The sequence below is a fragment of the Symphodus melops genome (assembly GCF_947650265.1).
Source record: "Symphodus melops genome assembly, chromosome: 15".
NCBI lineage: Eukaryota > Metazoa > Chordata > Actinopteri > Labriformes > Labridae > Symphodus > Symphodus melops.
Window position 1 is genome coordinate 7,838,624 of NC_136705.1, and position 18,929 is coordinate 7,857,552.

At 43.9% G+C, this 18,929-nt stretch overlaps 1 protein-coding gene across 2 annotated transcripts in view; it reads right to left on the minus strand.

Moving 5' to 3' along the window:
* Positions 1–18,929, minus strand: part of gbf1 (golgi brefeldin A resistant guanine nucleotide exchange factor 1) — a 73,165-nt gene that overhangs the window by 9,944 nt on the left and 44,292 nt on the right. For both annotated transcript variants that reach the window (XM_079362984.1, XM_079362983.1), the window contains exons 8-31: positions 17,144–17,198; positions 14,819–14,966; positions 14,095–14,324; positions 13,734–13,902; positions 13,323–13,534; positions 12,892–12,990; positions 12,602–12,796; positions 11,880–12,072; positions 10,972–11,103; positions 10,793–10,881; positions 10,461–10,663; positions 10,244–10,367; positions 8,774–8,899; positions 6,595–6,677; positions 5,298–5,534; positions 4,580–4,673; positions 3,687–3,863; positions 3,445–3,509; positions 3,177–3,300; positions 2,546–2,617; positions 2,272–2,366; positions 2,021–2,174; positions 538–763; positions 94–251 (exon numbers count right to left, since the gene is read on the minus strand). In XM_079362984.1, the coding sequence (XP_079219110.1) occupies positions 94–251; positions 538–763; positions 2,021–2,174; positions 2,272–2,366; positions 2,546–2,617; positions 3,177–3,300; positions 3,445–3,509; positions 3,687–3,863; positions 4,580–4,673; positions 5,298–5,534; positions 6,595–6,677; positions 8,774–8,899; positions 10,244–10,367; positions 10,461–10,663; positions 10,793–10,881; positions 10,972–11,103; positions 11,880–12,072; positions 12,602–12,796; positions 12,892–12,990; positions 13,323–13,534; positions 13,734–13,902; positions 14,095–14,324; positions 14,819–14,966; positions 17,144–17,198 (3,460 nt within the window). The remainder of the gene's footprint in view (positions 1–93; positions 252–537; positions 764–2,020; positions 2,175–2,271; positions 2,367–2,545; positions 2,618–3,176; positions 3,301–3,444; positions 3,510–3,686; positions 3,864–4,579; positions 4,674–5,297; positions 5,535–6,594; positions 6,678–8,773; positions 8,900–10,243; positions 10,368–10,460; positions 10,664–10,792; positions 10,882–10,971; positions 11,104–11,879; positions 12,073–12,601; positions 12,797–12,891; positions 12,991–13,322; positions 13,535–13,733; positions 13,903–14,094; positions 14,325–14,818; positions 14,967–17,143; positions 17,199–18,929) is intronic.

The window sequence follows — 18,929 nt, forward strand, 5'->3', positions numbered from 1 at the left end:
TGTTACTTCTCAAAGAATCAAAACCATTCATGAAGGACTGAGATGATGTTGAATGACACGTGTGAAGATGTGGGTGCGTGTGTTTGTTCTGACCACGAGCCATCCACTGCTGGCTACGTCCACGTCCGTGGTGGAGCGAGGGATCCTGGCCTTGCCGTGATCGGTGTAGACCTCGGAGTCAGAGGTGTAGCCGCGGTCTAAACCTGCTTCACTTGGATGATGAGACTGCAGCTCGCTATCTGACTGAGCGCCTGAAGACACACGAAGCAAAAAGAAATGAACAAATCCTTTATATTCTTTGACTGTTCTGTTAGACGAGTTCCCATGATGCATCACTGTTTACTCTGTGTCAGATCTTCATCAAGAACTCGCTGCATTTCTTTAGAAAAGTGCCCTACTGAGAAACTCTTCGCTGTAAATGTAGAGGATAAATGTAGAACAGCATGTTTGATGGAAGTTTGCTTTACAATGCTCTCGTCGGTGTTGAAGTTTTGTACCCTCAGAAACAAAGTCCGGATGCTGAGAGGAATACTGAACCTGTGTCGTTGTCAGCGTTGGTGGAGGCGAGCTGAAAAGAGGCGTGAGGTTTCACTCCCGCTCCGATGCACTCCAGCAGAGAGAAGAGCGTGTACCAGTCGTCTGTACAGTGGATGTTGGCTGCGTTGGTTTTCAGCAGCTCGTGGAGGCCGTACGCCACCTCCCTGGTGACCCGGGACAAGACGTGTGGCTTCATCATCAGCAGGTGTCGCAGAGAGAGGAGAACCTGTGGGTGCATGCAGAGGGAGGGAATAAGTATGGTAATCCAGCTGTTATCAATACTGATTTATAATGTTCATTCTTTAACTCTAATTTGACTCATTTTAATAACGGTCACATGACCGGGGAAAGAGTTCCCCACCTTTCTGAAAACATCGAGTTACCTGTATCCTACTTTTACACGATGAGTCCTCATAGTTGATTACACACAGAAACAGGTGGAGATGTGTGGCAGATGTCTCTGCGTTAAATGTGTCATGGTGTGAAAGATGTAGGACACTCATCTAACATGAGGTCAGATCAGCACACGACTCGCAGAGTCTTTGTTTAGAAACAAAGGGAGGAGCTTTTATTACAGAAGTGTTAGCATGGACATGAAACATCAACCCCCCCGAACATCCATGTGAGTGACACGAGTATGACCTGTGGAAGGTTTTCAACATCAAACTGACTGCGAGGGGATCAAAGTAAGGACAATAACATGCCTCCCCCTCCTGTCTCGTGTCAGTGACTCTTTAAGACTGTAAGATGAGCTAAGTGAGCCTGCTGACAGACGCTTCACCTGTCACAAATCTCAACAAACTAAAGCATTAACATTTGAAGGCTTTTTTTTTCTCCTCCTGAGCATTTAGGATGAAGGACCGTGTTTGGAAAAGGATGTATAACATTTTTCTACTCAATGCATTGGCTCACTCTTAATTCCTAAAAAACTAAGATCAACCATGTCCTCTGATGTGTCATTATTTTCTGAGTCTCGGGATCAGTGGGAGCTCAAAGGTGACTGTTAATGCGAGCTCCAGCCTGAGGAACCATCTGAGTGACAGGGCCGATTTTATGTGCGTGCGGAGGTGGCCTTTAACATTCATTCAGGTCTTTTCATGAAGTTGTGAATGGGCTTTAGGAATACATTTGACATGATCAGTCAACAAGACACCTACTACTTATAGGAAAGCATATAAGGCCTCATGCACTGACGGTAGAATTGTAAAGCTGTAGCTCGCTAATGAATGGGCGATGAAGAGGACATGTTGGCCAATAGAAGAGCTGGAACAAACCGATACAAACGTTTGCTCAGGAGGACGGGGCAGTGGGACTGTGTGAGAAGTGTGTATTCAGCAACATGCCGAAATAAATATTCTTGTGAAATAATAAGCAGTTTTGATTCGCTGCATTTGTTGTCAATCAAAAATACTTAAATAAGTAAAAATTATAAATTATGTATGAGACATGAATAAGTATAAATTTTAAATGTGTGTGTGTGTACCTGAGAGCTTATGTCCTCCCGTCTCAACAGACGGATTGCGAGTCGTAGAAGCCCCACCACAGCCCTCTCTACAAGGAAGCAGCTCTCATGTGCGTGAACACAGAGGTGGCAGAGACGGTCCCGTACCGTCTGCCACACACATGACACACGGTCTCTGCACACACAAACAGAGAGCGACATGTTTGTTGACAAAGAAATCCCACACACAAAACAGTGCTGTGAAGTAATCCTTGACATATTTCCAATATTACCTATTCTCCAGAACGATGCGCAGCAACATCTCCAAGCAGAAGGCAGCATCCTCTTCATCATACGTCTCTTCATCTGGGGTGACTGATATCAGAGCCTGAGGAGGAGACAATCATCTGTTTTCTCTGTTGCTTGTATCAATGACTGAACCATGACCAAGCTCATATGATTGACAACAATCACCACTACCCATACTAAGTCTGAAGCAGGTAAAGTCAGTACAGGACACGAAAAGCTAAAAGGTGCCAAGACATGTTGGTAAGAAGTCACCATTACCTTCATTAGCTCCTGAAGAGACTCCAGCTGCAGGAACTTACTCTCTGTGATCAGCTTTTCTGGGTCACATTGCTGAAAAGAGAGAAAAATAACATATCCAAATGATGATTCTATATCACAGTGAAAACGGTCTGAACGGGTGAAACCACAAGCATTGTATCGGTTTAACAGAGAACACAGAAAAGTATGTGATCTAATAAATTTAAACAACTGAAGAAACTACCTAAAGCACGATAAAGTATGTTAGAAATCTTGTCATAAAAACAAACCCCCTCAGGATTCATGTTCTACATGTATGAAGAACAGAACAACACATCCACATAAGGAGACTCTACATTTTACAGGCTGTAAATTCCTGAATAAGGAAACAAACAATCCTGTTTCAGTTTTATAGACAAGACATCATGTGTACATCATTTGTAGTATGATTAGGATTCAAAACAGTGCATTTAAAATCTTACGATATAGTTTTTAGCAAGATGATTTGAAAATGTTTAGAAAGACCAAGAATTGATTAGGGAAGGAAATCCATTTTATTTTCATTTTCTAAAGCAAAAAGTGTGTTGGCTAAAACACTTTTAAAATGTGAAAAGGGTTGTACTGTACATCATAAATTTTTCGTTTTGTTTACCTTTATACAGAGAATGGCGGCCTGCTTGGCCTCCTGGTTTTCCGTGGACGGTCCTCTGAGTCCTGACTGCTCGGCTCCGCTCAGGGTCAACCAGTTAACAAAGCTCAGCACTGCTGACTCTCCGCTGTCATGCAACAGAGAATAAAAATGTATTCATGTTTGTACACTTTTGGTCAGATTGTTTCACTGAGTTTAATCACATCATCACAGAGAGATGGACTCTTCCTCTAAAAAGAAAGACTTAAACGCAGATCAGATCTATGCGTACCGATTTGAAGGTGTTTCCTCTCTTTGAAGTGAAATTTTTCCGGTTGGTTCCACAAAGTCCTCCACCTGAGGAAACAATTGTTTTAGTACTGGACAGAAGTAAAGTATGTAAAAGACAGTCTCTACAAAGCAGAAACTACAACCCCCAGGATTTATCTACTGTCTTTATTTTTAAAAGCAGACATGAATCATTCACTGACAGAATGTCCAAAAATGTTTGGAAAGTAGAAAACAAGTCGTGACCTCGACCATGGCTTTGGGGAGCAGCTCGGCTCGAAACAGTTGCAGCATTGAGTCCATGATGTTCTTCCAGCCCTCCCTCAAGATGTTGCCGTGCCGATGGGCGAGGTCAAACACGGTCTTGGCTGCTGTCTGTGCCTTAATGTTGCTGCCAAACACTGTAGGGAGGTTTTCTACAGACTGCAGGGAGAGGGGACACACCAAAACTCAGTGAGCAGACATTCTGACACAGTCACTGTTCTTATACTCTGATTCTGACTGTTCTTATACATGATCACTGATCTGATTCTGACTGTTCTTATACATGATCACTGATCTGATTCTGATTGTTCTTATACATGATCACTCGTCTGATTCTGACTGTTCTTATACATGATCACTCGTCTGATTCTGACTGTTCTTATACATGATCACTGATCTGATTCTGACTGTTCTTATACATGATCACTGATCTGATTCTGACTGTTCTTATACATGATCACTGATCTGATTCTGACTGTTCTTATACATGATCACTGATGTGATTCTGACTGTTGTGATACATGATCACTGATCTGATTCTGACTGTTCTTATACATGATCACTGATGTGATTCTGACTGTTCTTATACATGATCAGTCGTCTGATTCTGACTGTTCTTATACATGATCACTGATCTGATTCTGACTGTTTTTATTCATGATCAATGATCTGATTCTGACTGTTCTTATACATGATCACTAATCTGATTCTGACTGACTTGAATAGAATTCAGTTTACATACACCACAACCATGTTTTTATTCATGTACAGAGGGTTAAAGTAGGGAGAGAGCATGTTTGAGGATGTTTTAGAGAGTGTTACTGTAATGTAATATTAGATTAATCCAGCCAGGGGCTGTTGGACCGTTCACTTACCTCACTGCTCAGAGTGGTAAACTTGCAGAGGGAGATGATCAAATTGTCAAAAACATCACTGAAGCCATAGTGAGCTGCTATCATTGCACATTTCCTGCAAAGAAAAAAAACAGATGGCATTCTTAAAGATTTGAGAATGTGTCTACTGTTGTGAACAAGGGGGATTAAGAATAGTCAGACAAACCCAGGCCCTGTTCAGTGACCAATCAGCAAAACACCTGCACTTTTTCAAGCAGTCATTGTGAAACCAGGACTGTGTTTTTTCTTTTTCTTCATAAATTTATTTTGGGCTTTTTATGCCTTTTGTTTAGAAATAGGACAGTGGATAGAGTTGGAAATTGGGGAGAGACAGTCAGGAATGACATGAAGGAAATGAGTCACAGGTCAGTCCTGCACCCAGACCGCCCAGCCCAAGGACCAGGTGTGCGCACTAACAGCAAGGCTACCGGCGCTACCAGACCTGTGCTGAATTTGTTACTTTGGTTGCTTGATTAGAAATGTGATAATATTTCTGGAGCAGAAGCAGTGTACTTTTTTGAAAAAGCTGTGATAAATTAAAGCCAGAAGAAACCTGTGATTAATCAGGAAAAATGACCTAAGGGAAATACAGTTTGTTAAAGACAATTGGATGCATGTTGTTTTACTCTACATTTAGGTACTCGTTGAAAGCATCTGCCTTTTTTACCACCTTAGCTGCTGAATAAGTGAAACCGTGTACCTGAAGCCAGTGATTGCCTTCTGGAGGATGTTGTCATCCATACTCTTATCAAAGACATAGGAGAGGGCAGCGATTGTGGGACCCCAGGTCATGGTGAACAGGTCATGGTCATAGCTGCCAGGTGGCTGGCGAAGGAAAACTCCCTCAGACGTGGCCCCACGGTGTAGCAATACACTCCACACGTAGTTCTCCTTCACCAACCCAGTCTGCTCATCCGGCATCACAATCTCCTCTCCCCTACAGATTTAAACAACACACAGATCAGCTGTAACATCAGCCCCCTTCAAAACTCAGGTAATGAAAAGGACATGATGCCTAAGTGTTACCTGTAAAAACTAATAACCTTTATTTCACAACTTCTTGAGGACGTTTATCTTGTAAATAAAGCAAAAATTCTCAAACTTGAAATGCCTTGATAGAAGCAGCCTTAGAAATTGCATAAGTGATAAGTGTCAAATTTGCTGAAGTTTGAATGAGTAGATGAAGAAACTAAATAACCTGTTTGCAGAGATATTAGCATTGTAAAATCCTTAGGACACACTGAACACTTTAGAAAGAGTGTCATCATTCAATCGTCCAGCAGAGTGCTCCCTTCCTCTGCAGTTTAACCCACCATCAGCTCTCTGTAGAACAGGGAGCAGGGATCTACGGAGGAGCAGGCATGCTGCCCACACTTCATTGTGTTTGCACTTCATTATAGCGTTGAACTGTTTTTAATACTACTAATTGTTTGCACAGATGGAAGTCTTCAGAGTACAGCAAGCTTCATCTCAATGGCCAACAGGGAATCTCGAAACACGTTGCAGGATCATAACAGGAAAAATGAGTCAAAACTCATGTGGCACAATAAAAATAAAGTCACTGTATTTTATTGTGAGCGAACAACATGTTTTGTGTTTAGCTTCCTCAGGTTTGCCCAAAGTCAAACAAAAGTTATTTTCAGAGCGCCACAGAGTTGGGATTCATTCTTTTGAGTACACTTGATCACCGAAAAGATCTATTTCATTCGATTAAAAAAAAATTCAACAACATATAACAAAGCTATGAAAATTGATTCTTCTTGCCTAAACTCTCCAGAGTGCAGTGTTGGGTTTGTTGGTTGGACGACAAACAAAAAGATCTCAAAAGGTGAGAAACAGTTAAATAATATTAGTGCCTTTTGTTTTTGATAGAAAGGACAAAAACTTTATAACCAGTAACCAACAGGGCTGTCAGTTTTCTGTTTAAGATTTGAAAGGTTATTCTTTCGTTGAGTCAGAGAATGATGATGAGGTCAATCCTTCAGCGAGCAGCTTACTTGATAGCAACATAGATGTCCTCCAACATGTCCTGGTCAAAGTCTTTGTTTCCATTTACTCCCTTCAGATTTTTCTTGAATTGCTGTTTAAAGAAAAAAAAAAAAAACACAGTTCAATCAGTTGTGAACAAATCGACTAGTCGGTTTCCTCACAGAAATGTTATTTAAACACCACTAACGTGCCAGTCAGTAGCTTTATACACCAAAGCCTCTGGCATCCGGTGCTTCATTAACGGATCAACAATTAAAACACGCTCGTTATGTGTTACTTAATATGCTTAAGTTGCAGCAGTAGAGAAAGCAGGGATTAGAGCCCAGAGCCTGCTGTAAATAAACAGAGCCGCACTGCGATGAGTGACAGCCTCAAGGCTCGGTCTCGTGGCGGGGTTTGTCCTACTAGCAGGTTAGAAAAGGTTGAAACAAGAGCTTCTCTGCAGGGACACAGAAAATAAACACCGGCAGCGAGAGAGCCCGAGAAAGCATGAGGGTACAGGATCAGACATCTATTGGACTTGCTCATATCGGGGGCATACACATTCTTACACTGGCACATAAATAGAGCTTCTTGCTTGGTATCACAAAGTGCTACTGCTAAGGAACAGTAGCTGTAGCAACAACAAGCTTTCCAAATCAACGCCTTGCTGTGTTTTATGGACATAATCCCTCTGACCTCACCTGCACCTCCCTAAACATACAAAAACTCGCAGTCAGATCCTTGAGAATAGGATCTCATTTACACACGGTGATGCTAGGCATAGTTGTCTCATTTCAAAAATAACGACACTGCCAACACATGCTGTGGCGAATACTACAAATTGCAAACTGCTAAGTAACTGAAGTGCTCGGCGCCACTTTTATGAGGCCTCTCCGCACTATTGTGTTGAAGCCTCTGCCTGTTGTCTGAGCCCTGAGGTCAACGAGCTTTCTTCACAACACCGCGAGTGACCTTTGGAGAATGTACAGGGATATTTAAAACAACGTAAAACAGCAGCTGTATGATGCGGTATGCTCGATCTGTTCGACAATTTACGAGTACATAAAATACAGTGAGAGAGAAAGAGAGAAAGAGCAAGCGCTTGCTACTGTTGTCAGTGAGAGTGGCCCACCCACAAGCTGCCCCAGAGACCCTGTTTAGTCTTCGTCAGCTGTCAATCAAAGGCAGGGAAAACACACACACACACACACACACACACACACACACACACACACACACACACACACACACACACACACACACACACACACACACACACACACACACACACACACACACACACACACACACACACACACACACACACACACACACACACACACACACACACACACACACACCGCCTGTTCGGGATGAGTTCACCTCTTAGACGGACCACCACTGGCTACAGCTGTTCACTGTGGGTTCTCTGAGCCGCCAAGCCTCACCAGTGCAAAAGCTAACACTAACAGAGGAATGTAGTACATTCAGACACACAAATGGCGGCATATCCAAGATGCTTCGACACTTTTTTTTTTTTTTGGGTCCTTTCAGAATCTGAACACTTGCATTCGTTTATCAGTAAGATCATTCTGTTGTCTATTATGAGGCAGCTCTTTTAAAAACAGCACTGCTGAAACAGAGATAAATTCACTATTTTAGTAAACGGAGGATGAAAAAGATCTATCTGAAGCCAGAGAAAGTTATCATTAAGTTATTAAAACAACATTTTGTTTCCATTTCTTAAAGCCCAGAGTTGTCTTCATTTGACTTTAACCTGCTCCTTTGTCACAAAATGACATATGGTAGTGCTGGTTTAGCTCCCATGAAGAGATCCTGACCTGTTTGTTGCAGGTCATCCCCTACTCCCATTCCTTACATTTCCTGTCACTCTAGAGTCAAAGCCCAAACACAATATCCTCGTGGTTTTCTATCTTAACATAAAAACTGAATCAGATCGACATTCTGTTTTTTGTTATTATTCTTACAGGCAGTAATTTCATGAATAAATTAAAATTACGTAAGAACAGATCGGAAACATAGTTGGGCAGCCCGCCAGGTATCGTCTGTGTGTGAAACAGTGCAAAGATGAGACTTGGTCTTAAGTAAGCACAGTCTGTTCACTGGGCCTCTGCCCCTGATGAACCCCACACACCGTTGTGCCTTCATCCCGGTTTATGTCAGACAAAGATCTCCACCACTCACCTCTATGGTCATGGGTATGTTCTGCTTGCGGACATTGTGGTTATGCTGGTCAGTGTTCAGCATGATCACAGCGTAGGCTAAGGCGAACCCTGCGTCGTTGGTCATGAAAGGAGAGCCGTTGACTTTCTGCGAACACACAGAGTAAACACGAGTGTTACCACGAGTAGACTGGAAAACATCAAGCACAAAACCAGGGAACTGTAGTCCTCTGTTTTACAGAACAGCTCTCGTTGTTTGGATCACCTGACCTTGCATATACGGCTGATATTCCAGAGTGGAAAACTCATTTACAGTGTCAGTGACTAAAATGACTCATCGGCTCTTTCAAGGCCTCTATTTCTACGAGCGCAGTCTAAGAAAAGAGCATTACTAGGAATAGTTTCCACATGGCTCCTCCTGCTATTTTAAGGACTCAAATGTCCCCTCGCTCCAGTTTGTCCTTTGTCCATCGTTGAGGATATATATGTGTGTGTGTGTGTGTGTGTGTGTGTGTGTGTGTGTGTGTGTGTGTGTGTGTGTGTGTGTGTGTGTCTGCTTTAACACTTGTGTCATCGTACAACAATAATCTAGAGGGTCAATCATGCGACAGTGTTTTAGATTTCGCTTTGCTGGTTGGAGGTGGCAGATATGGTGTGTGCAGCAGGTCGGAGTAAGCAAATCAAATGTTTACAGAGGTGGAACAAAGAAGTCGTTGTTTATTAAACCACTAAAGAGTATGTGACGTGAAGGTTGGGGAAAAAAGACGATTCACATGGGGCTTCATATAACATGGTCACTTCATTATGGTCACTTCATTAAATCGTGTTTTATCGTCTATTAGTAAGAGAACGGTTAACTGATGTTAAAAATTAGACTTTCACTGTCCATCTGTGTTGCCTGTATAACTTTTTATTTTTGAAGAACCCGGGTTCGATTCTCCATGAAAGCTGCAGGAAGTGACGTTCGATGCGTGTTTTCGATGTCCTCCTCACACAGAGCAACCGTTGTGTCTGACTGGATGGAGAATGTAACTGAGATGGAATCTGTTATTACAAAATAAACGACCGGCCTTTAACGCAACACAGACTCCACGTTAGCACAAGAAAGCAAAAAAAGGTTTTATCTGTAGAAATCCGTCGAGCAAAAGTCAAATCTGACCGACGTCGGGCGAAGATTAGCGTGAACAGGAGGGAGCTTTTTATTCATGGAGGGAACTTCGATCGGTTTTAGGAATAAAAACTGACCCAGAGATGGCTTCACTTCTTTTGAAAAGGTCCGATAATATTCTGCTCATGCTGCTGGTAAGAGTCTAAGTAATCAGTTTACATCAGTAGTATTCGCTGTCCCAACTCTTTAAAGAAGACTCAGTAAAGACAAAGCTTTAGAGTCCACTTCTAAGTGATCTAAAATGTGACTTAAGTAAGACTTCAGTACAAAGTTTCATAGTGAGGCACAAAGATCAGAACTATACATTTATCAGAAGTGCCTTACATGCCAGTTGTCTGTGAAGGTCTCCAGGAGTCTCTGGATGACGGGAGCCTCTCCAGGAAGTCTGAAGGCCTCCAGGTAGAGCCGCAGGGCCTCGTCAATACGAAGCCCCTGGAAGGTGAACGTGCTGCAAAAACAGATGATCCATTATAGTCCCGAAAACAAAACAAAAAAAACACATTACAATGGTCAACAAAGATGTGCTGGAATGTCATCATACTTTACAAAGCTGTCCAGGAGCTCCATGTTCTTGCGATCGCTGATGTACTCCCCGATCATCTTTTTGTCCAGTCGGGGATTTTCTCTGAGCCATTGGGCCACCTGGTTGTTGTCAAGCGGGTCACTGAGGAGGCCTTTCTCCTGCAGGAACTGGATCCCCTTCTTCGGCTTCTGGTTAAACTGCTCCGTGCCTGTGATCAGAAGCTGGACACATGGAGAAAAAAAAAAACATCTGTGAGTGGTGGAGGGAAGTTTTTTTTTTTTTTTTTTTTTTTAAACACTACTTGTTGATATTTACTTTTAAAATAAACAGACATAACAAACACAGCTCACCTTTTTCTTTGTTCTGATATCCAGCAATTCCTGGGAATCGGGTGAGCACGACGAGAAACGATGAGGCTTTTTCGGGGCTCTCTTCTCAGCTGGATGAAAACATAAAAATGGTATTTTTTAACTGACTGTTTTCATCGTAGCGCTAAGTAAAGCTTTAAAGCCGAAGCTTGAAGGCTCACCAGTTTCATTATCTCCTTGATCCTGTCTTCCCAGTCTCATCTTCTCTGCCATCAGATGTCCACTGGTTGGTGGACACACTGCTGCTGTCTTGCATGGTGGAAGACCGTTGGTGCTGCTCACTCTATTTAGGTCTACAAAGAAGAGGAGAGCAGTCGGGGTTAAAATCAAATCAAGAAAATACCAACATGAACAAAGACTAAGGACGTGCTTTAGAGTGTAGTCAGAACATTCCTTAAAGTCAGTGTTTCTAAAGGACATGTTCGGCCCCGTGTCCAACTATCGTTTTTTTTCTTCTCTAGTCTGTTGACAACGTGTTTTATGATGTTTTGTTGATCGTTTTTTCTCTTTACTAGGAGAATCGATCTGAATATTCTCGCTCTTGCAGTTTGTTTGGATGATAAGCTCAATAATGACGAACCCGCTACCACGGCTCCAATCAAACATGGAACAAGGAGGATGTGAGTACACCACACGATCCGTAGGAGACAACAACAAGGGGAATATCACCGCCTTGTCAAGGAGTTGCGACTAAAACACACAGCGACATCAAGTGTCTGTCCAACCAACCGGGACTTTCGATCTTTGTCATGGTCCTTTTCATCTGACATGTCGTACACGTCAGGATGAAGTGAAACGGGCCAACACCAACTTCTCCATTATTTTTAGTTGCCAGGGAGGCCACTACTGGTTTTAACCTTGTGATTGGTCCGCTGGTGATGACAGCAGCGCCTTTTTGAAAACGTTGAACGATTTTTAACTTAAGCCGTCGGAGCGGCCGCACAAAACCAGCAGAGCGCCTGTCAAAAAGACGCTGCGTTTCTGCAGTAAAATGCCCTCAACTATGAGGCTGAGAAATAAAAACGCTAGGTGGACACGGAGCCTTCGATGTGTCGGTGGATGCTTTCACCATTTGCAGTGTCTGTTGCGTTTTTGGAGGAGCCTTCTCCTTCTGCCAGCGCGGCCTCTGACTGGTCCTGTTGAGTTGTGTTGTTGACAACCTTGGCCTGGCAGTGGGCTTCAGTGCTGTCGATGACTGTGAGCAGAGCCTCCAGGGACAGGAGGTGTGTGGTGTAGAGCTGGCCCGACACTGGAAAAGCATTCTGTAAGGAGAGGGGGGAAATGTTTCAGTAACTCCTGGATTTGAAGAGCGAGTCCTGCTGGCTGTGTTGTTGTCAGAGTCGTGTTTACATGGACGGGAGGGCCGGCTAAATCTGAATAACATACTCACTGCTTATTGAACTGCCACTTCATCGATTTCAGATCACGATCATTCGCTGTCAATTTATATGCAATGTGAGGCTAGGAGCTAACATTAGCTGCCTGTAGCCTGCACAGCAAAGCAGGCCACAGGCAGTCGCAGCTCGAGTGGAGAAAATCTTGTCCACTGCTTGTGTTTAGTTTACTTATTTATGGCTTTTTCAGTTTGATAACTCGGTACGGCGAGCACACCGGGGTTGGAGGTGTGAGGCTTTAGGAGAGCAGAGGTTACAGTACAGCGGAGGAGACAACAAAAATTTGTATTTTGTTTGTTTGTTTTTTGGGGGGGAATGGAATGGTGGATTCATGTTGGTGCTCAAAGGCGACATCTAATGGATGAAATGTAAGTGATCTTTTCAGCGGGCTCCTTACCTTGGACAGCAGCTTGGTGAGATCCTCGAACATATTGGAGCAGTAAAAGTCGCAGTCGTAGTTGATGTAGAGCTCAGTGACGAAGCTGGGGATCCTCCACAGCTGGACGAGAGCCTCCAGAGCCATCTCCTTCATCTCATAGGGCATCTTAATGTTCTCTGATGTGATGATGTCCATCAGTTTCTTCAGGTACATCTGCCACGTTTATGACAACAAGTTCACCATCGTTTCACCAAATAACAAAACCACTGACAGAACCTACAGCTCGTTTCCACGAGGTATATTCTCACCTCGAGCTGAAACTTGAGATGTAACCTCATACTTTCAAAAAGCAAGAAGCAAACTCGTATGGAGGCAGCGTACAGGTTCATACGGTCCACGCTCAGCAGCTAAAAGACAGGGGGGAAAAAATCATCAGAAAATCAGAAGGGAGTCTGGTTTGTTTTTTCTTCATGCAAGATCACATTTTACTGAAGTTAAATTGTGTCCATCACTTTGTTTTCGAAGCTAAGAGTGATGGTGAAGACCCTGCCACTGTGCTGTGATAGAAGAAATAATTCAAGAAACATGCAGCTTCAACATATTTCTGATGAGCCAGTAGATTTTTCTCATTCTCCCTGGGCGTGTTCTCGACCGTCAAATACAAATCAAACCAATATGAATCCAACGACAAACACACGGATAAACAAATATGGGCAAACATTTCAACGTCCTTCTTCACCTGGAAGAGATGTCTGCAGAGCTCATCTTTCACCAGTCCCAGTAAAGACGGGTAGTTAGCGATGTGTCCTGATTCAAGTGCTACAGTCAGTAACTGCAGGCCCATGTGCATCATGGCGTCAGTGTTGTGGCGGTCATGGGGGCTGGTCAGGGAGATCAGGAAGCGAAAAAGCTCCCTTAGACATGGCAGGCCGTAAGGAATGAGGGACACTCCTAGAGAGAGGGGGAGGTGAAAGAAAAACGTCAGTAACGCACACATTTGACAAGCAGAAGAGTTCCACAGTGAGTAGATGAAAGACCCGATCTCAACTGTAATTCACTTCCTCCTCATACTCAGCTGTTAGCTGTTTACTTTGTATAAAGAGCGGAAGCCTTAAAGACACGTGAGGTTTCAAACCCTGGTCATCCTCACCGTCTCTTTGTGTGGACTGGGTGAATCGGACACCTCGGGGGTTGACGTAGTCCATGTCGTGGACAGACGCGCTGTCTGACTGCTCTGTGACCGAGTCTTTGTCCTCCAGGACCTCTGGGATGGACTCCACTGAGGCTGAGTGAGCTGGCCCGACCGACCTGCCCTCAGACTGGACACAAATCAAAACATGAAACTAATCACAAGAATTTGAAAGCTGAAATGCACAGCACACAAAGACAGCCATTTTGCTTGACTAAAAAAGTACAAAAGACAAAAGTCACACATTGTATGTGCTGTAAGAAGTGATAATGGCTTAACAGGACATTGTGGGACATTTTGATGGTGTTCCACACAGTCCTACCTGTGCATCGGGAGAGCCCGGCTCGACTCCAGGTAGTGTGGTAGCAGCGCTCGGGGTGGTCACAGAGGAGCCACAGTTCTCTAAGTCAGACAAGTCTTCTCTGGAGGTGGCTTTGGAGCAGGTGTCCAGGCCGCTGTCTGTGGTTGTAGGACTGGAAATGGATGAAGCAGCACTGTCCGAAGCTGGCAGGCTGGAGGCGGACAAGCCTGGCTCAATAAAGGGGACGCCACCTGAAATGGTGTGACACGCATGATGGTAAAAGGACACTTCTGACTACTCAAAGTGCTTTCACACCTCCCCATTCACACACTGAAGGCAGAGGTTGCTATGTTAAGTGTCTATCAGTATTAACTAAACCTTTTAAACAAATTCATACGCCACCATTAAAGCAGTGGGAGCAACTTAAGGTTAAGAGTCTTGCCCAACAACACATCGAACAAGTGGCTGCAGGAGCTGGGGATTGAACTTTCCGGGCGAGAGGCGACTGACTCTATCAACTGAGCCACAGCCGCCCTTTCGCCAAATACAAATGTTCAAACGTGTTTTTATTTGCAGCTTAATAAATCATCTACCTTTTACCCTGCAGACCAAAAAGGCGACCAAAAAAAAAAAAAGTAAAGTGCAGCTTTTGTTGTGATCATAGGTTCCAGAAAGTCCTGAAATCTGAGGGAGAGAGAGACGGATTCCTGTTCCTTATTCCTTATTAGAAGTGGATGTGCTTTACCTGACATGTTGTTGTTACTGAGAGCGCTGGACTGCGCCGGGTCCATCTGACCGGAAGAACTTCTGACCATGTGGCGAGGCGGCCTCGGCGAGCGTTTCTGCTTTTTCCATTTGGACGATTCGCTCATCCCACCAGCACGCATCTTCAACTGGAGGAAACAGAACGGATCACTGAGTGACACGGGAAGTGAACTTCACTGCTGGATCATCACTTATTGAGAAAAGCCATGATCAGATAGGATGCTGTGTTAGGATAGAAACTTTAAGAAATGCGGCTGATAGCAGCGTTACTGTAAGAGGAGAATCTTTTTCTTATTGAAGGCTGAAAGTCTGCTTTATTACACTGTAAAAACATACAAATGAAGCATTTACATTTGATAGAAACTTGAATAGTTTCCGACCCAGAAGGAATTGAGGAAAATATATAAAAGAGATAACCGAGATACAGAGTGAGCTACGACAAAAAAACATCCTATCCGATCACCACTTGTGCTGTGAATCAACCAGCAGAGAATTCCAGAGGACACTGCAGAGAAACGAACAGCACAATGTGAACATGCTCACAAATACTTCAGATTCATCTGTCTCTCATTCGGCTTTGTTTTTAAACTCCAAGGCCCTCTCTCCCGGCACCACGTTGACTTCATTTAAAAATAATACATACAAGCATGCTCTACGCTCTAACGGCTCACAAAGCACATAGATGGCATGAGAGATGAGACGTATGCGTGAATGGGTTCACTCATAAAAACAGAACGGATCAAATGTAATGTGAGAATTCACAAGCACAGACTGAGCTAGGTTTAACGGAGGTCAAGAAACATCTGCCAGATGTTTGATCTTCAATACATGACGGTCATTTCTTCATTACAGCACAAGTCAAGTCCCTCTTCTAGTTAAATTCACAGACTGAAGAAGTGGGGGGTTAATGAGGTCTTAAGAGAATGGACAGAGGGGACGAGGGTGTTAGGGAGAGACAGGTTCTCCGGCCTAAATACTGAAAGTTATCTTCCTTACCTGCACTCGTTTGTTTTTCCACAAGATATTGTAAGCCTCAAAGAGAAGGGGAGCGGGCATGGGCCCGTGATTAGTGATGGGTAACATGTCAACAGTGGGACCAACACAAAGACACACTCGAGTAATACACAGTGATGCATGATGGGAGGGGGAGACGGGATCCAAAGAGAGCACAGGGGGTTTGGGGACAGACACAGCCACTGCAGGCTCTAACCAGCAGAGAATGAGCAGCCAGCTAATGTGAGAGTGATCAGGCAGACAGAGCATGCAAACAGCGACAACAGCTACGACTACTGCTGCAGGATCTAAAGTCAGGCTCTTTAATCACTGCAGATTTTGACCAGGAGGTTTAGAGGTTTGGTTTGGCAGAAAGACCTGAGCTGTCCTCCACTGATGGAGAGAAAACCCTTTCCAAACAACCACTACACACACATCGCATTCTGTATCCACGTTAAACAGCCTTCTGTTGGACAGATATTTCAACCTTAACAGACAATTATCTTTGAAGTCTTTAAAGCCACATTGTGGAAGTTGATGCATTTAAATGGCAGCATTTCATGCTTGCAATATTGGGGAAGCCACTGCTGACACTGAAGTCTTTGATAATAGTATTTGCAAAAAAAAAAAAAAAAAGTTGAAACAACAGGTAACTGATTTCTATCTGAGTGAAGGAACTCAGGCATGATCACCAACGTTCAACAGCAACCCAAAAGCAACCTCATGCACTCCCAGCAACAAGCCATGTTAAACCTGCCTGCTGTATGTCAGTGCACTACGCCAAAAGGCAAACCACACGCACAGTTAAGTACCCTCTCTAGGCCACTCTGACTTGGGTTTCTATGCTGCTCTGCAAAAATAAGATCCTGAGCGTCCAGGATACAGGCTGAGGTCTGTGGGAAGCAAAACAAGCAGACACAGAGAGATGGGCAACTCAAAGTCTTACAGAGTGAAACTAAGATGAGATATAAGGGAGCTTTATGTTACAAACATGTGACAGCAGCAGGAAAAGCATCAATATGGGCGTTCACACTTGAAATCCTTTCATTACATTACTTAATGATTCATAATCATCTCCAATTATACACGTTGCAACGATCACTGACTATGCAGGGAAAATGTGGCTGTGATTCTAAGACATGAAGTGATGTTGTGTCATTGTGTTTTAGAGCCATCAATAGAACATTCAGACAGAAACAAACAAACAAAACAAAAAAAACAGCACAATGACAATGAGGCATTAAACACGACAGTAAAGAATGGACAACAAGCGAGCAGACAAAAAACCCATTCAGCAAGTCACTTCTGTTACCTTCTTCATGTTGGCGCCCACATAACTCTTGGCCTCCTCTTTGAACTGTGGGAGTCTGGAAGAAGAAGAGAAAACACACGGACATGTGTCCATTAGGCTGTTTTGAATATATTTTTGGACATAAAAAGAACCCTTAGTTGTTCATTGCCGAGGCGCCCTACTCGTTGAAAGTTCGTTTGATTACCTTTTTGAGGTACAGGGATTAAAATGTTTTTGTTTGTTTGTTTGTTTTTTTTAAAAAAGGGATTTAGAACGTGTCCTAAGCTGCTCGAGAGGTAATATCAGGGGGAGGAAACTGGACCTTTAAAACCTGAGCCAATAAACTTTTTAAGCGTTTGATGATAAATGCTGGCTGCTGTTCTCAAGGCATCGCACAAAGAGTATTTTAGTGTGTGTGTGTGTGTGTGCGTGCGTTTGTGTGTGTTGATGTGGACTCTTAGGCTTGGCTGGAAAATGAGATGTCACCAGCAGTCACGCACACATACACAGACAAACAAAAAAAAAAAGCAGCCTGCAGCCCCCCCCCCCTGACATTAAGTCAGCGTTAATAGAGTGTTGTCTTGTGAGCCCGATTATTGGATGATCTGTGGGTCCAACAGATTAACATGCCTAATACTTTCAGCAGGCAATCTAAGACTCCTTCTGAGGAGCTGAAGAGAGCTGCTGCTCATTATTCTCTGGTGGATGGTGGAGGGAGGGGAGGGGGGGGGGGCCCTTTCACATCTCTATTATCCTGAGTCTGAGGACGAGTGGGGGGCTGGGGCGGAACTGGAGCAAAAATGACATGTGAGCCGTATCATAGTAAAATGCCCTCAATAAATGTTGATCTCATGTTCATGTGCAGGAATGTCTCCGTTTACGACTGTGGCTGCCGCGCTTTTCTTGTTAAAGGATCTGATAACAAGGTGCCATCTAAAGAGTCCTGCCAGTAAACAAAAACAGCCCGAGAATGATTGGAGGGGAGCGACGGGGGAATGGCGACAAGCTTGGCAAAAACTAACACTGGACTTCCGTGGGGGGACTGTAAGCATCACTTTGTGATCGATCGTGCCTCAAACCGTCTCAGTGGAGACGCGCACGCCTTCGGAAAAAAAACAACACATAACTGTATTTAAGCTCTGTTTGTTCTGCAGGTGAGCTCCTTTACATGCAGATGAGCTCAGAGCTCTTTCTTTTTTGGTGGCTGATTTTCTTGATTGCTTCTGTCTGTGCGCATGTGTGTGTGCGCATGTGTGTGTGTGTGTGTGTGTGTGTGTGTGTGTGTGTGTGTGTGTGCTTCTTAGTATTTATGGGGTTGGCAGCTTTGCCGTTGGAGAAGAGACCCCGCTTCATCTGTATGCAGATCACGCGGCGTGAAGCTCAATTGGCTCATCCGCTTGTCTGTGACTGAATGTGACTGGCACTCTGATGCATCTGCACAGGTTGGTTTGCGTGTGTGTGTGTGTGTATGTGCGTACATATGAGTGTGTATGGGGCGATGGGGAGAGAGAAGCTCTTCAGCTAAATGCCAAAGGGGAAATCATGTCATGGCATTAGTGAATCAGTGGCCCATTGACCCTTTGCACAGTACCAAATGAAATTCATGAGCTCCGAGGTGAATAATGAGGCCTGAGAGAGCCGTGTATGCAGATAACCACAAACCTCTAATCCAGAGGTAATGGAGGAGTGCAGGGGCAGTCTGTCCTGTTCTTCCTCTGCAGTGAGACCACCAGAGATGTTTGTGTTGGAGAGTTCACTTCACTTTAAAGAAGCCCTCCGTCCTATTTTAGTCCTACGAGACGTCTTT